The 26,784-nt window shown below is 44.4% G+C and overlaps 3 protein-coding genes across 3 annotated transcripts; all 3 read left to right on the plus strand.

The window, feature by feature from the left end:
* The first annotated feature begins 891 nt into the window (after nucleotides 1-891).
* Nucleotides 892-5,478, plus strand: LOC138942762 (uncharacterized). The gene is made up of 5 exons (XM_070313231.1): nucleotides 892-1,598; nucleotides 3,041-3,923; nucleotides 4,222-4,505; nucleotides 4,821-5,262; nucleotides 5,314-5,478. The coding sequence occupies exons 1-5, from the start codon at nucleotides 892-894 to the stop codon at nucleotides 5,476-5,478; spliced, it is 2,481 nt and encodes an 826-aa protein (XP_070169332.1).
* An 8,076-nt stretch (nucleotides 5,479-13,554) lies between these two features.
* LOC138942763 (uncharacterized) lies at nucleotides 13,555-14,568 on the plus strand. The gene is made up of 2 exons (XM_070313232.1): nucleotides 13,555-13,984; nucleotides 14,219-14,568. The coding sequence occupies exons 1-2, from the start codon at nucleotides 13,555-13,557 to the stop codon at nucleotides 14,566-14,568; spliced, it is 780 nt and encodes a 259-aa protein (XP_070169333.1).
* Nucleotides 14,569-23,582: 9,014 nt separating this feature from the next.
* Nucleotides 23,583-25,169, plus strand: LOC138942764 (interstitial collagenase-like). Its single transcript, XM_070313233.1, has 2 exons — nucleotides 23,583-24,632; nucleotides 24,990-25,169. The coding sequence occupies exons 1-2, from the start codon at nucleotides 23,583-23,585 to the stop codon at nucleotides 25,167-25,169; spliced, it is 1,230 nt and encodes a 409-aa protein (XP_070169334.1).
* The last annotated feature ends 1,615 nt before the right edge of the window (nucleotides 25,170-26,784 follow it).

Genomic DNA, 26,784 nt, shown 5'->3' on the forward strand with positions numbered 1-26,784 from the left:
ACGCGAACGTTATATAGAGGACCGTTTGTACTGTATAGAAGAGATCGGCTTCGCGGAAGAGTTCGTGCGAGAGGCGAGCGAGACGCGATTCGACGAACCTTTCGCGAATGTCGGAGCCGATGGCTATTTGCTTTATCGCAATTGGAAACAGCGATACGGAATTCCGAAATTTTCGTTGGAGGTGAATCACGTCGTACATTGTTTCTTTAAGTTCGGTTGCCGATTCGAGAACGGAAATTATTTAGAGAAGAACGAGAGATATTGTGCGTATTGCGCGCGTAGCTCGAGTTTCGCGAAAAGCGTATCGACGCACGTGACGAAAACGGTGTATAGCGAGATGGTGCCCGCTTGCTATCTTGTCGACGAGGTTTTCGACGTGTCGAATAATTGGTGCGCCGGCTGCGAGACGAGAGCTTTGTTCTACATCGAGAATTACGACGAGGAGGAGACGTGGTTTCTTTGTAAAAAATTTTGGCGTTCGTTAGACGACGAGAGACGAATCGAGAAACGATGGAGGCGCGCGATCTTCACGATAGCGCGCGGGACGCCGCGACGGGGAATGCGTATCGAGCGTGGGCGCAACGGTGCGACGAATGTCTCGAGTCTCTGCGGGAGAGATGTCGACGCGAGCGCCGAGGGAGATCGACCGGAGCGATCAATTCTCTTATCGCTCGAATCGTTCGATTAACGGGCGCGAGAGACGATCTGCGTCGACGTTTCGAACGCGTGGGAGGCGGTGTAGAGGAACGCGAGGGATTCTCGTGGTCCGAGATCGAGACGGCTTTCTCTAGACGCGTTTTAACCGGCGCGGTTATTAATTTCGATTATATCGAACCTCGATGATTTCTCGAGGACGCTAGAGATACCGTGCTCGATCGAATACGCGATGTTATGAATGAATATAACGGTGTTAAGATCAATACCGTGTTTATTGGCGAGTTCGTTTCGGGCGACAAGATCGATGTTAAGACTATTGTCACGAAGAATTATCCGCTTCTACCTCTTTCCGACTTGCGAGAGTGGTACGAGAAGCGGGTGGTCGACGCTACTCTAGCCTCGTCGGAAGAATTTCAGGAGCGCGATAGCGGATGGGCGTTATCGCGAATATTCAATTTAACTGTGAACGTGAACAGATACAATCCTATGCACGCGGGATGTCACGTCAAATTGCCGCGAGAGATCATGTTGAAGAAAGCGGTAATAAACGTGCAATCTAATGACAATGCGTGTTTCGCATGGGCGGTGGTTGCCGCTCTGTATCCAGCTGAAAAACACGCGGGTCGGGAATCTTCGTACCCGCATTACACGACAGTGCTGAATCTGAAGGGCGTTAAATTTCCTATGAGTTTGAACAAAATTACTAGATTCGAGCGTATTAACGACATATCTATTAATGTGTATACCGTTCGAAATAAAAAGGAGGGAAAAGGCGGTTGTCGCGTTGTTCCTTTGCGTCTCACTGACGATAAAAAGGACAGACACGTTAATCTGCTGTATTTTGGCGATATGACGCGACGAGATGACGCGACGCATTTCGCGTGGATCAAGAATCTGTCGCGACTCGTCGGCTCGCAACTGAGCGGTAGACGACATAAATCGCATATATGCGAGGGAGTGGTGCACTTGGACACAGTATAATTGGACACGGTGCAAATGGACACGTTACAAATGGACACGAGATTTTGCACACGGTTCAATTGGACACAGTAATTTTGGATACAGTAGCTTTTGGACACATAAGAAAATACGCATCGTTTACTTGGACACCGCTCAATTGGACACTGTTCATTTGGACACCGTTCGTTTGGACACAGAAAGATGCGCACCGTTCATTTGGACACCGTTCGTTTGGACACCGTTATTTGCCCACCGTTCGTTTGGACACCGTTCATTTGCCCATCGTTCGTTTGGACACCGTTCATTTGTCCACTGTTCGTTTGGACACCGTTCATTTGCCCACCGTTCGTTTGAACACCGTTCATTTGCCCACCGTTCGTTTGGACACCGTTCGTTTGGACACCAAAATTTGATTTAAGTTATACGACGTAATCCACACCAAATTTATGTTTTAAATAAGAAATAGGTTTGGGTTAGGTTATATCTTCCGGAAGTGGAGCCCCCCCGCAGGGGGGGCGGAACCCACTGTATCCATGCATGACATCCAAATATGCGAAAGGCTAAACAAAGTGCTAAAAGCAATGTAAAATTAATGACATCAGTATCAGAGATATATAAGTATGAATATATTTTATTTTGATAGATATTATAACCTTCAAATGTATCTCTTTTTCACGATTTCATATTTTACATAGATTTACCAGTATAAAGTGTTATAAGAATACTGATAATATTTTCCCAAAATGATTTTTATTTCTTTCCATCTGTTACATATTCAAACAAACAGTGCGCATGTTTCTGTGTACAAATGAACGGTGTCCAAACGAACGGTGGGCAAATGAACGGTGTCCAAAGAACGGTGCGCAAATGAACGGTGTCCAAACGAACAGTGGGCAAATGAACGGTGTCCAAACGAACGGTGGGCAAATGAACGGTGTCCAAACGAACGGTGGGCAAATAACGGTGTCCAAATGAACGGTGCGCATCTTTCTGTGTCCAAACGAACGGTGTCCAAATGAATAGTGTCCAATTGAGCGGTGTCCAAGTAAACGATGCGTATTTTCTTATGTGTCCAAAAGCTACTGTATCCAAAATTACTGTGTCCAAATGCACTGTGTCCAATTGAACCGTGTGCACAATCTCGTGTCCATTTGTAACGTGTCCATTTGCACCGTGTACAATTGTACTGTGTCCAAGTGAAGGCCACTCATATGCGATCGGTAAGTACTAATTAAAAAAATCGTCGCGCGATGTTGATAATGCGCGGAATTTAAAAATGTGCGTTATGTCGCAGATGCATGCACTATTTTCGAACGAGCGATAAGTTATCGGCTCACAACGTGGACTGCGGAAGGATGAACGAGTGCGCTATAGTCCTTCATACCAAAGACGACAAATGGTTAGAGTTTCGCAACTATAGTAGAAAGGAGCGACTTCCATTCGTGGTGTACGCTGATCTCGAATGCGTACTGAAGAAGAAAGAGGAGAGGAGAACGTCGAATACATCTATCGTGCAGCATCACGAAGTCTATAGCGCCGGATATTACGCGCGATGCGCGCTCGATGGCGTTAGCTCTACCTACAGAGCTTATCGCGGTGAAAATTGCATATTGTGGTTCGTTAAAGAACTGCACGATCTAGCGCTTCGCGCGAAGACTATTCTCGATATCGATGCTCCTATGACGAATCTTACATCGGATGAATGGGAGAGATTCGTAAACGCGACGCGCTGCAGTATATGCGAGAAACCGTTCGAATTGGGAGACGCTCGCGTGCGCGATCACTGTCATCTGACTGGACGATACAGAGGTCCGGCGCATTCGAATTGTAATTTAAATTATAAGGATACTTACGTAATTCCCGTATTCTTTCACAATTTATCGGGTTACGACGCGCATTTTATCATTAAAGATGTAGCTAACGCTTTTCCCGGTAGCGTGGAAATATTGCCGATAACGAAAGAAACGTATATCTCTTTCACGAAGAACGTCGAAGATGCGTGGGACGAGGGATGGTTCGGAAAACGCTTGAAGTTGCGTTTCGTGGATTCTTTCAAATTTCTAAGCGCGAGTCTCGAGAAATTAGCGTCGTATCTAGACAAAAGCGAGTTGAGGATCGCGCGTTCGGAATTTTTCGATCTTAGCGACGCCGATTTCGAGCTTCTCGCGCGAAAGGGTGTATTTCCGTACGAGTATGTCGACGACGTAGATAAATTGTTGGAGACTTGTCTACCGCCGCGCGAGGCTTTTCACAGTTCGCTAACCGGTGACGAGATATCTGAGAGCGATTACGCGCGCGCGATAAGAGTCTGGGAGCGATTTCGCGTCGAAACGTTAGGCGCTTATAGCGATTTGTATTTAAAGACCGACGTTCTTCTATTGGCCGATGTTTTCGAAAATTTTCGTGACGCGTGTATGAGAAGTTATAATTTAGATCCCGCGTATTATTACACATTACCGGGATACACATGAGATGCTATGTTAAAGTATACGGGTGTGCGATTCGAATTATTAACCGACATTGATATGGTGATGTTCGTGGAACGCGGAAGGGCAAAGTCAATGTTGCAACAGATACGCACGCGCTAATAACAAATATTTACAGTCATACGATCCTTCGGAACCATCGTCGTATCTCATGTACTTCGATATAAATAATTTGTATGGATGGGCGATATGTCAATCGTTGCCTTACGAAAATTTTCGATGGGTCGATAACGTTACGAGCGTTGACTTAATGTCTGTGACATCGGACTCGCCTATCGGTTATATTCTAGAGGTCGACCTTGCATATCCGTCCGACCTTCACGATTCTCACGCTGACTTGCCATTTTGCCCGACGCGCGATAAGCCGCCCGGAAAACGAGACGAGAAGCTTCTCGCCACACTGTACGATAAGAGCCGTTACGTAATATATTATCGCAATTTGCAGCAATGCGTTCGACACGGATTACGCATTACGAAAATACACAGAATATTGCGATTCGCGCAATCTTCATGGCTGCGCGAATACATCGAACTGAATACACGATTACGAATTAACGCGAAAAACGAGTTTGAGAAAAATCTATACAAATTAATGAATAATGCCAGTACTCTGCGTTGATACCACTGCTTGCGCAATCATTCGAATGTTCGACTCGTAACTCGATGGGACGGGCGATACGGCGCGGAGGCGATGATCGCGAAGTCGTATTTTCACAGTAGAAGCGTTTTCGCGGAGAATTTCGTAGCTGTAGAATTGCGTAAACTCGAGGTTAAGTTCAATAAACCGATTTATGTAGATATGTGCATTCTCGACATATCTAAGATTCGTTTATACGAATTTCACTACGAGTACATGCTACCATTGTATCGAGATAAGTGTAGAATAATGTACACCGATACGGATAGTCTCATTTATCGCGTCGAGTGCGAGGACATGTACGAGAATATGAAGCGCGATATCGACAAATTCGATACGAGCGATTACGCAACGGGCAATGCGTATGGAATGCCTCTCGCTAATAAGAAAATACCCGGTGCGATGAACGATGAGAACGCTGGCGCGATTATGACCGAATTTATCGGACTCAGAGCGAAGATGTACGCGCTGCGAGTCGCCGGTAAAAGCGATACAAAAAGAATCAAGGGTGTTAAGAGCGGCGTTGTCGCGAGAACGATAACGTTTGACGATTACGCGCGCTGTCTTTGACAGGGAATCGAGATGAAGCGCGAGCAGTTTTGTATAAGATCCGAGTTACACGAGATGCATACAGTATCGGTGTTGAAGATCGCGCTCAGTCCGCACGATGACAAACGATACACGATATCGGGAATTACGGATACGTTACCATGGGGACATTATAAAATACCGCTGTAAGGAGTGAAAAAATACTATACGTTTCTTAAAACATTTAAACTTTAGTTAGTAGTTTATTGTTAGTATAAACATATTTTATAAATAATATATTAACATTGTATTTTCGATATAATTCGCGGTTGCGTCGAAAATAATAGTTCGAGAAGAACTTCTAACTGAAATACATATTTTTAACTCAAAAGAAAAAATTATATCGAAAAGACGCGTTTCTAAATTTCATATCAAAGTATACAAGTTTTACATTACAGGCTTGTGTTCTTTGATTTGAAATTTCAAGACTCGAAATATTCGTGAACCGTTGATTAATATTCTACGAATTATCGTGAAGAGATGTGTTTCTAAATTTCATATCAAAGTATATAAATTTTACATCACAGGTTTGTATTCTTTAATTTGAAATTTCGAGATTTAAAACATCGATGGACGTTCTACGAATCGTTTCGAAGAACACGCGTTTTGCGCGAATAATATAATTTAAATATAATTTATTGTAATAGATTTTAATAAAATAATAAAAATAAATCGGTTTTATTTATAATAGATTTTAATAAAAAATCGTGGAAATGTTCGATCAGTCTTATATATAATAGATTTTGTTAAAATCTATTATAAATAGGACTGATCAGACATTTTCACGATCTTTCTATTATGCTCTCGGAAGAGTTTTATATAGAATAATGTGAAAAAAATGTTAATGCGAGTTTTAGTGTTATCATAGTGACGTAATAGAGAATGTATACAAAGCGCGAGAAAAAGTACGTATAAAGTTTGAAAGAGAGAACGCAGGATACGGCGGCCGCGTAGCGGTGCGAGAGAGAACTTGTATAGAACGCGAAAAAAATTCGTATATAACGTCAAAAAGACGAACTCGCGCGTGTTTTTGCGATGTAAAAGTCGTGGAAACCACCATTCTGTCTAAGTCTCGGCTAATCTCGACTCGATTTGGCAAATTCGCGTTCTCCCTCATTGGCATAGAACATATATCATGCTACATGCGAGCGAGAGAGAACGCGAGAATTTGCCATAAATCGAGGCGAGATTAGCCGCGAATTAGACAGATCGATGATTTCCATGACTCTTTATTATATTCTTGAAAGTGTTATATATAGAGCAACGCGAGAATAAAGCTACCGCGAGATACGACGTTCGCTTAACAATGCGATGAAGAATGTATATAAAATGTAAGAAAGAGTCCGCATAAAGCGCAAAAGAGAGAACGCAGGATGTGGCGGCCGCGTAGCGGCGCGAGAAAGAATTTATGTGGAGCGCAAGAGAGAACTCGTACAAAATTACAAGCTATTCATAAAAAATAAATATATATTAATTAATCGGAATAATCGATTAAATGATTAACCGATTTAAAGATTAATAGAATAATGGTAATCACTCTAACCGATTACCCATTAACCGATTTTAACCAGTAAATTCGTTTTTAACCGGTTAAACGGTTAATCGAATTAATCGATTTTCACAAGCCTTAATTTTAATTGTATTGTGTTATTATTTTTTTCTTTGTTTTATAATTATACGATTATTTTAGTTAACCGATTTAAAGATTAATAGAAAAATGGTAATCACTATAACCGATTACTCATTAACCGATTTTAACCAGTAAATTCGTTTTTAACCGGTTAAACGGTTAATCGAATTAATCGATTTTCACAAGCCTTAATTTTAATTGTATTGTGTTATTATTTTTTTCTTTGTTTTATAATTATACGATTATTTTAGTTTTAACATGTCTACAATTTTTTCTAAGATTTTTTTGTTTTTGGTAACACGAGGTTTAATATTTAATATTGTATCAGAAATTAAACTAATAAAAATAATTAAAATGTCATTAATTGTATTTTATGTATAATATGTATAATATGTATAATATGTAGTTTTATTTAATAAAAATACATTTTTATCATAATACAGCTGTTTTATTTATCCAAGAATTGTGCGATTCGTCCATTCCTAACCATTTCACGTAAATCTTGTCACCCTTTCGACGCAGCACCTTTTCTACGAGATACACGTCGGGATTGCCAACGCGCAGCAACTCGTGGTCGTAGAATCTTCCAGCGATCGGCTCGCCGCGCGAATCCTTTAACAGATACGTTACGGGATTAGTCCGTTGTATCTTAGTTATTCGAAAAATCTCTGTAGTCCAGTTGGGTGTGAAGCCTTTTTCGAAAATCGTCTTAAATTTACTGACGCGTACCGGATTGGCTACTTTGAATTTCGCCGGAGCCGCGATTTTTATATTGCTGTATACAGTATTTAAAAGTTTATCGGCAATTTTTGGAGTTACGTCGACAGGTCTCATACTTATAGTGCGATGTTTTCGCGTGTTATATTCCTCGACGAGTCGTGATAACTCGTCGATCCACTTGTACGTTCCGTTTAGCGTGAAATACTTCCACATAGAATTTTTGAGCGTACGATTGAATCGTTCGACTATCGACGCTTTCATCACCGAATATGTCGAATAATGATTTACTCCGCGCTTCTTCGCGAAATTTCGCATATCGGCATTGTAAAATTCTTTTCCTTTATCGGTCTGCAGATTTTTCGGACACCTCTTAGAGTCTCGCATTATTTTAGATAACGCTCGAGTAATCTCATTCGCGCTTTTGCTCTTAAGCGGTACAGCCCATGCGTATTTGCTTAATACGTCGATAATGGTGAGTATGTAGTTGTGGCCTTTGTTGAGTCTCGCGTAAGGACGCATCTCGACCACATCCGCTTGCCATAGGTCGTCGTACCCGCGCACTGCAACGCGACGACGCGGGAAGTTTCTTCTCGCGGGCGCGTGCAATTCTTCGACTAGTCTTCGTTTTTTGACGCTCATAATTCTCTTCTCTTTCTCTCAAGAATAACGTTGGATTGAATCTCTCTTTCGAGCGGCTCGCCGCTCCCACTAATCTCTCTTTCGAGCGGATCGTCGCTCCCGCTAATTTTTCTTTCGAGCGGCACGCCGCTCCCGTTAATCTTTCTTTCGAGCGGTTCGCCGCTTCCGCTAATCTTTGCCAGTTCTCTCACTCTTCCCGATAGCTCGTCCGCGTCTCTCTTCAATCGTGACGTTGAATTTTCCAATTCTCGTTTCTTCGTCTCGGATTTCACCGCGGAATTCGCCGCGATACGCGATTTTTGACTTAGTTCCCGTATTGCTTTACCTTGATTGAACATTACTTTACGATCGTTCGCGTTTCTCGTCGAGGACTCCGCCGCGTTGAGCGATATAGTTTTTTTTGCGACTTCGATTTGATCGCTTAAACCTTTGATTCGTTTATCTAAAACATCGATCCGTTTATCTAGAGCGTTAGCGCTCGTTTCTATTCTCGAAATAGAATTTTCCACAGCGTCTATTCGTTTACTCAGAACGTCATCGCGCGTTTTTATCTCGGAAACGAAACTCTCCGCGACGTCTATTCGTTTACCTAAAGCGCTATCGAGCTGAGCGAGTCTCGTGAACAGTAGAATGACGCCCTGCCCCGCCTCGTTCGCGTCTTTTCTCAATTGCGATGTGATTCCCTCGACGTAGCTTTTGCTTGTCGCATCGGCGTCCTCCTCAGGTTGAGCCAAGCGTTTTATCTTGCGCTATCTCGCGTCGTACTCGATGGAAGAGCTTAGACACAGCGCGTTATCGCGCACGTAATTTCGCAGAGACTCGATAGCCGGACGTAGTCTTCCGGTTCTCGCGTCGTAGCCTCGATTTTTTAGAGGCGAGCCAAATTTGCTCACAGACATCGCGAATTCCGCGTACGACTGCGACGGTCATCCACGCGACAGTTCGATTTATACGATCGCTCCTGTTTCGCGAAGCTCCTCAATTATCGATAGAATCTTGTTTTCGTGAGCGTTGTTGCCGGTTCGACGCGAAGCGTCTAACAATCGCAGACGATACACTAATTCGTTCGGATCGTCTCAATGGACGTAATCGATTTTATTGTTCGTGACACGCATAATTGACGATACGCGACCCGCGCCCGTTTTTTTCGCGCCGCTGCTGTGAATAAGCGGAGCGATAATGAATTTGTATTTGTATCCTTTATTTCCTAAGACAGATTTTTTAGCGTCATGATCACGTCATGAGCGTTCGTTATTAACAATATACTTCTGTATGTTAATTTATCTTTTTCTGTATATATGAGACTATTAGGAATTTTCATAAAAATTAATTCGTACAAACCGGGAGTACCGACATATTTAATCTCATCTATAAATATGGAATCATTCGCGTCTACGTCAAATCGCTTATCGCCGAGCATCGCACTTTTCTCGCCGATGTAAACTCCGTAAACGTGATCAATCTCGTTCGGCGCTTCTCCGCCGAGAAGAGTCCCCATATATTTTCGCCCTAATGGTCCTAGTCGACCGTGCGATATTTCGCGATCTTGAGAAATTCGCGAAATTTGTCTAACGGGTATTTCGAGCATCGAGGGCGATTCGAAACTCCCGGATTCGAACGTTTCATATTCTTCGGTTTCGTTTCGCGCGAATGGATCTCTTTCGACGGAAGACTCGTTTAATGGAGTAGAAACGGCGTTCAATCGTCGTCGAGCGCGTATTCGTTTCGCTTTAGGTTTTTTCCAAACGGGAGTTAGTGCTTCGTCCTTCCATTTTTCCTCGACGCTCGTCGAGGGTGAAACGTCGATCGCGTCTTGTTTTATCGTTTCGCGCTTAATTTCGTTTCGCTCTATCTCGTCTCGCTCGGCGCGATCAGCGATGCGCCGCAGCGGTTCGACGATTGGTTTGAAACGACTCTCTATCGCGATCTCGCTTTCCATTTTTCCGGTCTTCAATGCTCTGTGTTTTTTACGAATCGATGCGCGCGTTTTAGCTATCTCTTTTGCTGTCTTTTCGCGTTCACCGATATCCGTCGAGGCCATTGCAACTTCTTCTAACTCGCGAGAGAGCGATCGACGCGTTCGACGTATTCGCGACAACTGATCGCTCTACGGTACAATGAAGTCGTTAAATCCTCGTCTATATCTACCAGCGCGAAGCGCGCTATCTTTGTCGATCACTAAGAAACCATATTTATATCGCCAACACGCGCGACATAGCGCGTGAAAATTCTCGTACGACATATCCGTGTTCACGTGATCGTTGTATGCGTGACGTAAATTAGTACCATCCTGTTTAAAGAGAATTAACAGATTAGCGTTATCTCGAATCAAATTCGGTATTTTAGCATACGTTTGGCACAGATAGAAGCAATCGACGTTCGAATGTCGACCCATAGCGAAATATTCCCTGATAGTATTTTGTTTGTCGCACGCTACATCGTCGAACACGAATATCGAATTCGGGAGAGCTTCGCTGGGTGAAATAACGTCAAAATTATTAGAAAATGTGAAATAACCTATATCTTCCATCGGTGTTAATAAATTTTCTAAATATTGATATTTAGGCTGCTGCAACGACTTCGAGTAAACATAAACGTTCTCGAAGCGTACGCCATGCGGACTCTCCAACAAACTTATTAATACGTTTGTTTTGCCGCAACTAGAAGGCCCGCAAATGACGCAGCGAATAGCGCTCGGTAATAGACGACCGTGTCTACGCGTTTCTTTCGACGGTCGCGTTTTATTGTCGAGGTTCGTCACCTTTATCGCAATCGGTTGCCGCACGAAGCGCATTCTTCTTGCTGCGCGCGTGCGCGGTACACTCGCGTGAGGCAGGGCGAGACCTTTTTATTTATATACGAATAGATCGCCATCAATCGCGCAGTAGCGAATTGCGCGCGGTGAATCGAGATGTTTATTTTACTAATAGATAGCGACGATATTCTCGATTTCACCACCGATCAATTGCGGTATATTCCGAAAATAATTTTACTAAAGCATTTCGGTCGCTACGTAGAACGATTGTGGGAGAAATTGCCTGAATATATAAGAGTGGCTCCGGAGGTGCGGCGCTACCGTCGATGTCTAGAACATTATAATCGCCCTTGGCAACGAACACACATCGACGGTCCGGCGCCGCTTGTTAAAGATTGCGGCGAATGCAATTCGCGAAACAGCAGTACGGTGTGAGTCATGGCGCTGGCTTGTTGAATAGAGCGATAAACGCGCTCCTTTTCGAACTACATATACCTGGATATCAATTTTGCGGGCCGGGTACTCGTCTTGCGAAACGACTCGCGCGAGGCGATCGAGGCGTCAATCCTCTGGACGCGGCCTGCCGCGAGCACGATATCGCGTACTCGCGGAGCGGCGAGCTCGCTGATCGACACGTCGCCGACCATGCGCTCGCCAAAAGAGCGCGTGAACGCGTCGCGGCTAAAGACTCGACTCTCGGCGAGAGAGCCGCCGCGGCGGCTGTATGGATGGCTATGAAATCGAAGACAAAACTTGGAAGGGGTACAACGAAAATCAAGAGAAAAAAGAACAAAAGGAGAATAATCGCTACGAGAAAAAGAACGCTTCCGATAGCGAAACGCCGCGGCTTTTTACCCCTGCTACCGTTATTGGGAGCTTTCGGTTCTTTGGCCGGGGGAGCGGCGGGAATCGCGAAAGCGGTGAACGATCGCAAAGCAGCGCGACGACAGCTAGAGGAGTTGCAGCGCCACGATCGCGCGATGGAAGGTCGCGGTTTATATCTCGCGCCGTACAAACGCGGGAGTGGCGTGTCCTCAACAAGAAGAAGAGCTAAAAAAGAACTTCGCGTAAACAGACGCTAGAGATCCTCCCATCCGTCGGAGCAACGACGAACGAACAATTAAATCGCGCGGCGATACTCTCGCGCGTATCTCACTTTAGAGGTGTGTTTATGAGCAACGCGCTTCCGTCGCAAGCGCGCCGCGATGAGAGCGGCATTGTGAATTTAGACGACGCATCCGGACCGGGTACTTATTGGGTGGCGTACGCGAAAAAAGGGGACGACGCAATTTACTACAACGGTTTCGGCGATCTTCGTCCTCCGCGCGAACTCGCGCGTTATCTCGGGCGCGACGCGAACATTCGATACAATCGTCGCTCCGAGCAGACGCGCGATCAGAATATTTGCGGACAATTGAGTCTTCGATATCTCCGAGAAGTCGATTGGAGGAATCGTCGACTATAATATCAACCGTTATTCGTCGATCGAACGCAGTTCGATCGCTCTCGCCGATCATGTCGCTGACTGTCACTTTTTCCGGACGAAGCAGTATTCTCGCGGCGAGTTATTTTCCGCCTCTCGATTTAAACGACGACGATTACGAATTAGGTTTAATCAATTTTGAAACTTATAATACGATACCGAATATAAATTCCACGAATAATAAATTTTACTTCGATAATAATGACGAGATTATCGCGATTCCAGTAGGATCTTACGAATTAAGCGCTATAAACGCGTATCTAAGAGCGGCGATTCGTCATAAACGACGAGCGAGAGAGGAGGAACGAGAACGCGAAAATGAAAAACCGGAAACGAACGATGACGATTATTTCGAAGACAATGAGAATGGCGATAAAAGTGAAAATTCTATAACGCTTCGCGGTAACGATAACACTATGAGAAGCGAAATTAAATGCGCATATCGAGTAAATTTCACAAAACCCGATAATATCGATTCGCCCCTGGGTTTCTCGTCTCGTGTATTACAACCGAATAAATGGTATGCATCCGATAAACCAATAAATATTATGGCCATTAACCTTATTCGAGTAGAGTGTAACGTCACAACAGGAGCGTATCATAACGACAAATGCGCGCATACTATACACGAATTCGCGCCTAACGTTCCACCCGGATATAAAGTGTCGGAGATTCCAACGCAGATCATTTACCTTCCGATCATCGCACGGACCATTACCGATATAAACGTGCGTGTTGTGGACCAAAACGGAAAATTGATCGATTTTCGCGGCGAAGAAATTACGAATCGTCTACACGTGCGACGAAAACGGTAGAGAAGCGCGCGATGCTCGTAGTGAACGGATCGAACGCGAGAAACGCACCTATTATCGCTGTCGCGTTATCTCTAAACGCGGAAAAGAGAAGAAAAAAGGGAGGAAAACTAACCGCCGCCAACGAGACTTTTCTGCGCTCTTTGGGTTTTGTCGTGCCGAGGACCGCTTCTTCGTAAAAAGCGGAATGTGCGACATTCTAAGTATCAGTGGGGAGCCGATCTTCGACGATCGCATCGTCAAGATCGAAACTCACACGTACAACCCTTACGCCAATACTACGTTCGGAAATAGCGATGAGATACGAATTCCTATACAACAGCAAGATTTGTATACGTTACCTTGCGACAGTTTTCTCTACGTTGAGGGCAGACTCGAGTCGAAGGAAGCATCGAGCGCGCAAGAGGAAATCGCATCGGTAACGAGATTAGTAAACAATCGCGCGGCGTTTATGTTCGAGGAAATTCGCTACGAGCTCGATGGCGTGGAGATCGATCGAAACAGAAACGTTGGAATAACGAGCACGATTAAGAATTACGCGTCGCTGACGGTCGAGAGAAGCAAAATATTAAAAAACGCTGGATGGGACTTATTAGCGACAACTCATTCGTCGATCGGTGATTTTAATTCTTGCGTACCTCTTAACGTGCTATTAGGTTTTTGCGAAGATTACAAGCGCGTTGTGATCAACGCGCGACACGAGCTTATTTTAATACGAACGCGCAACGATAACAATTGCGTTATATCGCGCGAAACGCAAGAACCTAAAATCGTTTTGTTAAAAATACAATGGCGAATGCCTCATATAGTATTGAATGATGTTAATAAATTAAGATTATTGCGCACGTTAGATAGTGGACGATACTTGAGCGTCGCTTTTCGCTCATGGGATCTCTACGAGTTTCCGCTTTTACAGAGCACGACCAAACACTCGTGGGCCGTCAAAGCGGCGACACAACTCGAGAAACCGCGATACGTTATCTTCGCGCTACAATCTGGAAAGAAGAACGTTCTGTCCGAGGAGCCTTCTTTATTCGACGATTGCAAACTAACTAATGTCAAACTGTATCTTAATTCCGATTTTTATCCTTACGATGACATGAATCTAGATTTCGATAAACATAAAGTCGCCGTGTTATATGATATGTATTCGAAATTTCGAAAAACGTACTACGGATGCGAAAACGACGAAACGCTCTGAAATCTAAATAAATTTTTAACTCACGGCCCACTCGTAGTCATCGACTGTTCTCGACAGAACGAGTCGATTAAAAGCGCCACTGTGGACGTTCGCATAGAGTTCAACTGCAAGGAAAACATCCCCTCTAACACCACAGCTTACTGTCTTATTATTCACGATCAAGTGGTAGAATACAATCCGCTCACTAACGTCGTGCGCAGAATCGTGTAAGCGCAACGATACTCGAAAAAATATGGAGAAAGAATAAAACGCTTAGAAAAATCTAGAAAGAAACACTTCGAGTATCGCTAACAACGACGATGGACGCACCGATCTTTGTCGATCTTCAAGGTTTCGTAGTTAACGAAAAATTCGTCGCGAAAGAAGTAGCCGTGTTAAGAAATGGTGTAGAATTGACGCATCACATCTTTCGCTCGCCGATGTCGTGGGATCTGCTCACGAGAGCGGAAAAATCGCGAGCGTGTTGGTTGATATCGAATCATCACCAGCTAAAGTGGAACGATGGACACACGAATTACGGGTCGATGAAAAAACTCGTTCGAGATGCCATATGTCGAGGATCTAGCCCCGATTCGACGGTGCAGATTTATGTCAAAGGTCACGAGAAGAAGAAGTGGTTGATCGAGATCTTAGGAAACGTCGCCGACGATCGCGACATAGCCGTTTCCGTCGAGACTATCGACGCCGATTACGAAAACATCGAACGTCTGGAGACTCTGAACGCTTCGCGGGCCTTTCGTTGCGGATATCACGCCAAAAATTGCGCGTTAGAAAACGCGTGTAAACTGCACGATTGGTGGTTCGAGCGGCGCGATCGTTTGCGCAATATGCGCGATTGATTTTATATTATATAAATTTAAGTTATATATAATGTATCAAATTAATTATATATTTTAAATTTTATATATAATTATAATGTATTGAGTCAATTATATAATCTATAAGTTTAATCATGAATATATTATACTGTTGCAAAATATACGTTATACGAACGAACCGCGTTTTTTCTTTATCGCGGTCGCATCCTTTATCGCGGTCGCGTAACAAACTTAATTATAGAGATTTTAAATCTATTTAATACATAAGTGTTTTATTCCACATTTAAACTACATTTTTTATATATCAAATCTCAAAAATTAAATCTAATAAAACCTTAATTTATAACTGTCCATAGATATTACTTTATCGCGGTTGCATAACAAACTTAATTATAGAGATTTTAAATCTATTTAAATATACTATTTAATTATTACTATACTTACTGCGGACACAGATGGTTATTACGAGAAGCGCGAGAACGAGAGGATGCGGAAGAAGGAAAGAAGAGCGTAAAAAATCAACGTTTCGCTTAACGTATAGCATTTATTCATAAAAATCTGTTAATTTCTCTTTTCCGTTGCATGTGCTCGACTCTAGCAATTGTTCTCGTCGTTCGTAGGATGGTGGATACGGTTCAATAAACGTGGTAATGACTTTAGTAATGGCCGATACTTTCGTGCGAGAGAAACAATTAAATACTTTTATTTAATTAAGTGTGGGGTTTGAGGAACCAGAGCACACTTTTTACACATACGAATAACGAATATACAAAATTCTCCTGACTCAATCACACAATGTCTTGGATAAGCCCTCGACCGTCGAGGCAGGGTTCTCCACACAAACACACTCTCTCCACCGCGTGGTACGACACACACACTCTTATTACCGGTTCCGCTCAAAAAGTGACGATTCTACGCACTTGCCACGACGCGACTCTCGAACACCTCTTTCGATAACTGCGCATGGCATTTACAATTGCCTTCGTCCGCCTTCTTACACGGCAATTTGAAATCCTATTCTACATGCTTTAACACTCGGCCATGCTGGTACAAGCTCGTCCTCGAGCGTCTAACTATTAAGCTCATAATCCTTGAGTTTCTGAGGTGCTTTCTTAATTCGTGTCGACCTTCGTAATTCACTCTCTTCTATTGCATTCATACTTACATTAGCGTTGTGACAATTATTTTTAAGACATTCTATTTCGGATATTTCATTCGCACTCACAGTCATATCATTACATGCAGTAACATGCAGTAACTTTAGTACATTGTCTCTTTGTTGTATACGCGCTTCGTCCTCCGAGGAAGTATCAGGGCCACTCTCGCCGTTGTTGCTATCGTCGTCCGACTCGATTCTTTCGGCTTCCCATAGTTTTAGTTGGCTTGCATGGGCTGTTGTCGCATAGCGCCGGCCTGGCACGTTATCGCTTAAGTCGCTAACGAGATATGTATCGCTCGATAATTTACGCACAATGACTAGAGAACCTCGATATCTTAACTGTAGTTTTGTTGACTCACCCGTTGCAATCGGTGCAGTCTTCATATAAACAAGGCAAACTACATCAAACTCTACATTACGTATTCGATTCGCGTCATATCGAATTTTCATTTTAGCCTGTTCTATTGCGATTTTACGTTTCGCTTCTTGTTGTAATTTACTCGGATTACTATACGTACTCTCATTATCACACGTTAGTTTCCTTACCTCGCCCTCATCGCGTCTAGGCACATAACCGTATACGAGTTCAAACGGACTCTTACCCGTACTCGCATTTTTCATCTCGTTTAAATCGTTGCGTATTTTACGTATATTTTTGTCCCAATCTCTTCCATCATTCTGGACAAGATTATTTTGAATGGCAGGTATTAAGGTCGCGTTTAATCTTTCGACCTGCCCATTCGCTTGGGGATGACGCGGCGAATTTAAAGTGTGCCGGATCCCATGCTTTTTGCAAAACGCTTCGAATACGCTCGACGTAAAGCTCGTTCCTCGATCGGAAACTATTCTCGTTGGAGCACCGTACTCCTGAACAACCTCGTCAAGGATACGCACGACACTTGCAGTTTTCGTATCTTTTACCGCACGAATTATCACGAATTTCGTAAGATTGTCTATTATCGCAAATACATATTTGTTTCCACGGGAGCTCGTCACAAAAGGACCTAGGTGGTCTATATGTATGACAGCGAAGGGCCTATGTCCTGGGGTAATAGGATGCAATTCCCCAGCTTGTCTACCCGGTACCGCCTTACTCGCGATACATTGTAAACAGGCGCGGATGTGACGTTTCACATACGACTTCATTCGAGGGAAATAATAATGTTCCATTATTCGAGATACGGTACGGTCTATGCCTTGATGACTTTTTAAATCGTGAAATTGGACAACGAGACTTTTTCTCATTGCTCTCGGAACTACATACAGTAAACGATCATTTCTTATTTTATACACGATTCCCTCTACCAGCGAAAAATCGGTTACGGCACTTTGCTCGTGTTTAGTACGTTGGTTTTTAGGCTTCTCTAAAATCTTTTTCTTGTTGAGTATCTCGCTATCGATATATTGATACATTCTCACGGTATCTTTCTCGTTATTGATTGACATTACAGATAGATTTTCGAGACTATCATGATTCTCGACGGGTGCTCTACTTAGCGCGTCTACGTGAGCGAGTCGTACGCCCGGTCGGTGTACAATTTTATAGTCATACTCGCTGAGTAGGTCATTCCACCGAACCATTTGTGGATTCAACGTCTTTTGCGTGCTCATATAGCACAATGCCTGACAATCGGTGACGATCGTAAACGGAATATTCGCAAGCATGGTACGTAATCGCGAAACCGCCCAGACTATTGCCAATAACTCCAATTTGCTACTATGGTAATTACTCTCGGGGATACTTGTGCGTCGACTTATCGCGTAAATTAATCGTAATTTTCCCGCCTCATCTTTCTGCATCAACATAGCTGCCAACCCTGATGAGCTTGCATCAGTATGCAACTCCGTTTCGGCATGAGGGTTAAATAGTTGCAGTACGGGCCCCTCGATAAGTTTTGATTTCAATAATTCGAATGCGATACGTTGCGACTCCTTCCATTCGAACTCTACATTTGCTTTCAAAAGGTGATGTAGCGGCTCGGCAATTTGTGCGAATCTCGGTATAAATTTTCTAAAATAACTCGTGAGTCCCAGATATCGGCGTACATCGTGGACGTTTTGTGGTGAAGGAAAATCTTTTATCGCGCCTACCTTGTTAAGCCCCGGAGCGATGCCATTTGCCGAGATCTCATGCCCTAAATACGCCACCGTTTGATACAAAAATTTACATTTCGCGAGTTTTATCGTTAGACCGGTTTTTCGTAATGCCTCAAATACGGATTTTAACTTTGGCTTAAGATCCTCCCAGCTTGTTCCCGGAATTAGGATATCATCTAGATAAAATAAAACTACGCTATCTCGCAGGGGTCCTAATGCTTGATGCATGGCTTTCGAAAAATATGCAGGGCCATTCATAAGCCCGAAAATCATACGTGTGAATTCGGCCGTCTCTTCTGATGTTATAATCGCGGTTTTCTCACGCGCAGTTTTACTAAGAGGTATCTGAAGATAACCGTGCGCCAAATCCAAAACAATAAATAACGTACTGTCTCTAATTAAAGCCAAATGATCATCAACATTCGGTAAGGGAAAGTGAATTCGTTTTGTTTGTTGATTCAACTTTCGAAAATCTACACAAAGTCTCGATTCGCCCGTTTTCTTTTTAACTAACAACACTGGGCTAGCAAAAGGGGATTGAGTTTCGGTAATAACTCCCGCTTCGCGCCATTCGTTCAAAATTCCTTTGATTTCGCCGCGCTCTTTTTCTGTTGTTCGATACGGTTTACTACATACAGGTACCGACGCTTCCCTGAGTTGAATGTCCATCTCGATATTTGTCGCACACCCTAAATCACGCAAACTTGTTGACACGCAATCGCGGTACTCGTTGATGACCTTGCACAACTCGTGTACGATGTCCTCGGGTTGTTCTGGTCCCACGTTGATATCTCGAAGTGTAATGACGGGGGGGTCACTTGACGGTTTAGTGTTTGGTAAGAGACGCGACATCTCACCTCGTATGTGGCGATTATGTCCCTTTTTCATAAAATTCTCATGACTCCCGAGATTAAGAATAGGTACGGAGTACGTCTCATAACGGTCGGCTACGTCGATGAAGCCGATCATCCTCGGTGGTAAAATAGTATCCTGCGTCGTTGACGGATATGATGGCATTGGCTCCAGTTGATCAGGTAGATCTCGATTGCGCTTGAAGGTAAGAGTATCACCTACCTTGTGATACTCGACGTAAGTTTTATCGGTAAACGTACGTCCGATAATAGTATCGAACGGTTGGGCCGAATCTGGCACCACCCGCATTTCAACACCTGAAACTTCCACGTCGTCAACACTGATGTTCGCTTTTACGATTCCCGGACTTGTCACTACGGACTCGGGCGGTCCGAACCCTCTCAACTCGGTCACGTGTGGGGTTACCGTAAATTGTTCCGCTATTACTCGCGTCGCTTTTATCGTACACTCAGAACTTCCCGTATCAATGAATGCATTGATTTTACGTCCGTTAACTTCCGCCACTTTCATATATTTCGTCGCCGATATATCTTGCATTTGACCGATCGTTCGTACTGTTAATTTATTTTCCCCGGTGCACTTCCTACTAATGTGGCCTTTTTCACCACACTTATAGCACGTGATTTCGCGTGCTGGCTCAGGACAGTCACGCGCAGCATGTCCCGTTCTCTTGCAATTGTAACACTGTCGCAGGATGTCACTTGAATTTTTCGATTCGGCTGTTCTTCGAGGTTCTTTATTGACACTACTCGCGCCCTCGGGTCTCTTAAAGTCGTTCACACGCGATTTATCTACAGCTCTGCGCGCTATCACATTATTCGCGTCGCGAGACGTACGTATTCGCTCGGTACGTTGGCTAATAATTTTGTCATAATATAACAGATCGTGTAACAACTCCGTTGTTGTGTATTGTGTCGTTGGCATTACGACACTCGCCAATTCTCGAGACCACAGTCCCACAAGCACTTCTGCCTTGATTTCTCGATAGGTCAATTGTAAGTCACTGCACAATTTCGTCTTCGAATGAAAGTACCGATTTATCGACTCCGATTTATCTTGAACACGCGATTTCATTCTCGTCCACTTTGTTGACATATCATCGCGCACAATAAACTCTTCTCGAAACGCCTCACGGAAACTCGACCACGACGTCAGCTGTCTCATACGACCTTGATACCAGTCCTTCGCAGCATATTGTAAATGTGTCCGTGCTGACTCGAATAAATATTCCTCCGGCCACTGGTGTAACCGTTGCATTGCTTCTAAATTTTCGATCCACGATCGTGCACGTGCACTGTCGTCGTCTCCCGTAAAGACTTCGATGTTTTTGGATAGATCCGGGATCACGTGATAGGTCGGAATTGCTTGTGCAACTAGTTGTTGCGCCTGCGCGGGACGTTGCTGGTTGGTTATCAAACTAGCAAAGATTTGCGCCAACGCGTCGTCTCGGTTTTCATTTGCCAAGAGATTACGAAACGCGTTAACTAAGGCCCCATTCGTCGGCTCGTTCAACGATGAATGTCCCGGTGGGGGTTCTCGCGCATACGACGAACCTGATTCGTCGACCATGCTCTCACATGCGTTCGGCGCACGACTCGTCCGCACTTCGGAATCCGAACGCGACGTTTCATATAATGGCGGCTGATCTCTCATCATCGTCGTTGTAGCCGTCGTAACTGCTGACGCGGGGTGGGATGTTGGATGTGCGGATCCGCCATGTTGATTCACTGTATGACCCGCATCTCTCGTCCACGGCAATTTTATATGGCCTGCAGTACTTGTCGATGTGTTCGTGTTGTTGTCCCCTTCTCGTATCTTTATCCCACGTCCTCGACTATGATTTAGCGGCATTATACTTTTCTATCTGGATATATAATGCTCTTGCAGCTTTTCTCGTCGCACACGTGTCTTGTACGATGTACCGTCTCTCCTCGATTACTCGCACTACGCACGATGTCTCACGAAACGTACGAACGTTCACGCCATACTAACGACACGCGAATTCTCACGATATATGGAAAAAAAATACATGTATCCCACTTCTGATTTTTGTTAATTTCTCTTCTCCGTTGCATGTGCTCGACTCTAGCAATTGTTCTCGTCGTTCGTAGGATGGTGGATACGGTTCAATAAACGTGGTAATGACTTTAGTAATGGCCGATACTTTCGTGCGAGAGAAACAATTAAATACTTTTATTTAATTAAGTGTGGGGTTTGAGGAACCAGAGCACACTTTTTACACATACGAATAACGAATATACAAAATTCTCCTGACTCAATCACACAATGTCTTGGATAAGCCCTCGACCGTCGAGGCAGGGTTCTCCACACAAACACACTCTCTCCACCGCGTGGTACGACACACACACTCTTATTACCGGTTCCGCTCAAAAAGTGACGATTCTACGCACTTGCCACGACGCGACTCTCGAACACCTCTTTCGATAACTGCGCATGGCATTTACAATTGCCTTCGTCCGCCATCTTACGCGGCAATTTGAAATCCTATTCTACATGTTTTAACAAATCATATCTTACAAATGCGCTTTATTAACGCGTAAAATTACTCCGTGTCGAACGGTTGCGATTCGGGCTTATAGTTCGCCAATCGTACATTCGCCCGCGATTTACCCTCGTCGACCGTCGCCGGTTCGGCCTCGTCCTCCATCGATCGCAATTCGAGCTCGCCGATCGGTCGCGATTCGGGCTCCTCGTCGATCGGTGATGCGACGACTCGCCTAACCTCGGGAACGGCGAAATCGCGCTCGCCGCGTCGACGAGCGTCGCGCAATGCGCTATGAACGCTTTGCGCTTGTGCGAGCATAGTCCACGTTCTAGTTATTAAATCGTAGAGCGATTCTCGCGCTGTTCTTATACAGCTCTCTATTTCTTGTCTAAAATACAAAAGTAAAAATTAATAAAAGTAAAAATTAATAAAAGTAAAAATTAGTAAAATTTATTATAATTTATTATAATTTCAATTAGATACTTACATTAAACGCGCGATATCTACATCTTCGTTTAACTGAAAGACGAGTCTATACGAATCCGGACTATTTTCAATAACACCTTGCGCTTCCACACGCAAATCCGTGGCGAGGTCTCCCAGAACATAGGACTTTATCGCGATTAAGTCCCCGTTTACATTAATATAATCGGCCGCGTTAATTATCTGTTCGATTCGTTCCATATCGAACAGTTCACGACCGATTTTAATTCTCGTCACTTCACGTTCCGTCGTTTCGCGCTTCGTTATCTCGCGAGCGAGAATACTTTAACGCTTTTCGAAACGATCTCGCGTTTTATAAAGATCGACGCGCGGGATGTTGCGGTACAATTTATCGATCGCGCCGCATCTTCCTTTCGCGACCGCTCCGTTGCCGGAAGGGAGATATCTCTACTCGCTCATCGAGTGTCCTTTTTAGAGGACAAATGAATAATAAAAATAGAAATAACAAAAAACATCCGTTAGATAATGCGCATTCCGAATACTCTGTGAACAATGAGATCATCATCGCCGGAAAGAAGTATCTAGGGGGTATCTAAGGGGTATCACTAATTTATCGTTACCGGAAGAAGATATCTCTAATTTATCATTACCGGAAGAAGATATCTCTAATCGCTCATCGAGTGTCCTTCTTAGGAGACAAACGAATAATAAAAATAACAGAAAACATCCGATAGATAATGCGCATCGTTGAAAAAGATATCTTTAATCGCTTATCGAATGTCCTTCTTAGAGGACAAACGAATAATAAAATAGAAATAACAGAAAACATCCGTTAGATAACGCGTATCGTTGGAAGGGATATCTTTAATCGCTCATCGAATGTCCTTCTTAGAGGACAAACGAATAATAAAATAGAAAAACAAAAGAGGAACTCGAGCGCGTCCGCTAGATAACGCGCATTCCAAACGCTCGACGTCGAAAGAAACGCGTTTCCCTGTCCCTCTCCCCACCCACCCACATTATTCGTCACCGATAAAAATAGGCGTCTCGCGGAACGCGCAAATCAATCGCGCTCGGCGTCTCTCAACAGTTTACCGCGTCTTCCCCGTTTCGCGCGATGACTAACACGAGGACGGTTCTCACTCTAGCGACGATGCTCGTCGCTACGACGGTCGCCGCGCCCTTCGACTCGGAAAGAATCGAGGCGCTTCGTTTTCTGCGCGTATACGGTTTTCTAAAAGACGATGGAGAATCACTGTCGTCCGATAACGCGACATCTCTGCGTCGCGCACTATCGCTGTTTCAAGAATATTATCAATTATATGGAAACGGCGCGTTAAACGCCGTTACGCTTCACCTTATGCGTAAACTGCGATGCGGTCTCGCAGATATTCCCGATCGCGCGTATAGCCCGATCGCGCGAAAATGGCCGAAGACGCGTCTCGCATGGAATTTTCAGGTGGCTAGCGAGGAAATCTCGCGAACGGCCGAAACGGCATTCGCGTTATGGGCGGCGAACTCATCGCTAACTTTCGCACGCGACCCGTTACACCCCGATATATTAATATCGTATCGAACGGGCGCGCACACTTACGCGAATCGTCGAAACGTCGGTATTTGCCCGGCAGCCTTCGACGGTCCGGGAGGAGCCCTAGCTCACGCGTTTTTTCCCTCTGGAACAATCGACTTCATATCGGAGATACACGTCGACGATTCCAAATCGTGGCACGTGTACCTAAACAAAAATCCTCCCGACATGCATCACCTGCTACAAACGCTAACGCACGAGATCGGCCACGCATTGGGTCTACAGCATAGCATGCGCAATGACTCTATAATGTTCCCGTATATACCCGACATCGAGAATCAATTTCCAGTTAAGCTGAGCATAGAAGACATTCTCGCTATACAGAATCTGTACGGATCTTACGACGACGGAAACTATCCAACGGCGACTCCCGCGACCACCGCGGCGCCCGCGACGACGAGCGTCGCGCCGACCGACCCAGCGCACGCGGATCTCTGCGCATTGCGACGCGTGGACGCCGCGCTAATAATGAATCATCGATTATATATAGCTAATCGCTGCAACATATGGTCGGTCGACATGACCGAGAAACGTTACGGTAGACCCATGACGCTCACGGATTACGCGACGTTTCTACCGGCGAATTTCACGCGTCTATCCGCCGCGTATCGAAGACCCTCGGGCGATCTTGCGCTATTCGCGAACGATTCGATCTACCTCGCGGAATATCCCAGTCTTAAACTAAAATCGGGCTGGCCGAGATATCTCCACGATATCGGATTTCCCCGAAACGTTAAAATCAACGCAGCGATAAATACGCACACGGGACGAACCTACGCTATATACGACGATGATAAAGTCGCGGAAATCGACGAGTGTCACATGATAGTCATTAGACACGCTCCATTAAAAGATATATTTCCCGGAATTCCGTCCGCGATAACGTCGGCCTTCCGATACATCGATGGTAATCTATATTTCTTCGCCAAACGTCAGTTCTACGCCTTCAACGAATTCACGAATATCGTAACCTCGGCGGGTCCTTTCGATCTACGCGCGCTCGGCATCGAGTGTCCTACGGATGGACTGCTAAGGCAATTACGCGATCTCCTTAGTCGCGTCTATCGTCTCGGCGACGCGACCGAGAGAGAGTGGATCGACGATGAGAACGACTAGAGCGACCCTACCGTTATTTTTTAAAAATAGAATATATAAGAGAAAACGCGCGAAAGGGGAAGAAGCGATCTCTACGCGAGTATATAAAGACCGTCCATCCGTTAAGCGCTTCATTATTGACGGAGAACACCGAAGCTAACGCGCGAAAAAGAACAAACGAGAAAGAACGAGAAAAAACGAGCGACGATGTACGCGACAATGGCGGGACAACCGCAGCAGCAACACTCATTCGACGATCGATCGAGATTATCCGAACGAGACCGCGAAGATAGCGCGGAATACGCTAAAAAAGCTAAAATGGACAATGGGTAAGACTATCGAACATTTATTCGAACTAATAATTCGCTAACACCGTTTCTCTCATCGCTCATATCTATTTTTTAGACGAGATCGCGATCGAACGCCAAGACACGACGTGGACATCTCGGTCGCGCGACCGCTCAGAATCTTAGGAAGACGCTATCCATTTACCAAAACCGCATATAAACATCTGGAAATTAGCGTTAACGTCAGCCGACCCTCTTTCGTAGAAATCGTCCTCGGAGATTGTCACGGCAAAGAGATCTCGCTAACGCCGGATACGTGAAAGGAACTGCTCGATCTACGACCCGCGCTTCTGTCGCACTTTCGCTCCGACGAGCGCGACGAGGTCGGCAAACTCAACAATCTTCGAATACTCCGTCTCGAAACGCCCAAGGTTCGTCTGGCCATATCGAAGAGCACCGTCGTAACTATATTAAATCTGGAACTTTGCGTCAACCGCATCGTTGCATCTTTAAGCGGTTTAACCACGCGCGTGGACAACTTAAGACAGGTTTTCCTAGCTTATTTTAACGGTCGCCAGTTCGTTTCACCTTTAACAAACAAGGTTTTTTTTGTTCGATGTCTCGACAAGAAGGCCGCCGAACTTGTCGAAACGCGTCTGGATGACGCAATAGCCCTCGGTACTGCGTCTCGTTTTCTTTCGCGGAGATCTTCTAATTCCTTCCCTTTATGTTTCAGGTCGCCGCTGGATTGGATACTCGCCTGGATTGCTGGGCTTCCCAAAGGACAACGCTGGATAAACGCGGGATCAAGGATTTTACGAGATAAGTAAATCACCACTTGTTCAAAAATATGATATATTTAAAACACAATACTAATATTTAATTGTGAGCTTTTACAGTTTTTCTGTATCATGGGCCTCCCGCAAGCTTATAATCGTGATATCTTAAACGAAAACCCTCTGTATTGCACAACAGGGAAAAAGGTTATACATTTTTACGTACTACTTAACTTGTACTTTTACAGCCTTCTACAATTACGAGCTTAACTGCGCAAGCTTTATTTCGCGATAGTCTCTTACTCAGAAGAAAAATAACCCTGTATCTTGGACAACGAGAAAAAAGCCCCGAGAACATCTCCGCGTTGCCTTTTATACGGCCTCCCCACTTTGGGATTATCCCGGTCTTATCCACGACTCGACACTTGCGCACGATCGTTTTCGCAATAATTATTAATATCACATACAAACATGAATAACGCTTTTACTCCGCATAATTTACGGCTAAACATAAAACAAAATAAACTCTTGTATGCGGTAAACATAAAATAATCTGCCTAGTAACTTATTGCT

The sequence above is a fragment of the Polyergus mexicanus genome, unplaced genomic scaffold (genome assembly GCF_030449975.1).
Source record: "Polyergus mexicanus isolate NDT 795.1 unplaced genomic scaffold, iyPolMexi1.0 SCAF_23, whole genome shotgun sequence".
Lineage (NCBI taxonomy): Eukaryota > Metazoa > Arthropoda > Insecta > Hymenoptera > Formicidae > Polyergus > Polyergus mexicanus.

What these genes read in the sequence shown, in the direction of transcription:
- LOC138942762 (XM_070313231.1), top strand. Translation starts at nt 892, where the DNA reads ATGAATGAATATAACGGTGTTAAGATCAATACCGTGTTTATTGGCGAG. An exon ending in ATTACGCGCGCGCGATAAGA is followed by an intron (nt 3,924 to 4,221) that starts GTCTGGGAGCGA and finishes AAATATTTACAG; the next exon opens with TCATACGATCCTTCGGAACC. An exon ending in GAGAAGCTTCTCGCCACACT is followed by an intron (nt 4,506 to 4,820) that starts GTACGATAAGAG and finishes GTATTTTCACAG; the next exon opens with TAGAAGCGTTTTCGCGGAGA.
- LOC138942763 (XM_070313232.1), top strand. Translation starts at nt 13,555, where the DNA reads ATGTGCGACATTCTAAGTATCAGTGGGGAGCCGATCTTCGACGATCGC. An exon ending in GACAACTCATTCGTCGATCG is followed by an intron (nt 13,985 to 14,218) that starts GTGATTTTAATT and finishes TGCGCACGTTAG; the next exon opens with ATAGTGGACGATACTTGAGC.
- LOC138942764 (XM_070313233.1), top strand. Translation starts at nt 23,583, where the DNA reads ATGACTAACACGAGGACGGTTCTCACTCTAGCGACGATGCTCGTCGCT. An exon ending in ATTACGCGACGTTTCTACCG is followed by an intron (nt 24,633 to 24,989) that starts GCGAATTTCACG and finishes GCCAAACGTCAG; the next exon opens with TTCTACGCCTTCAACGAATT.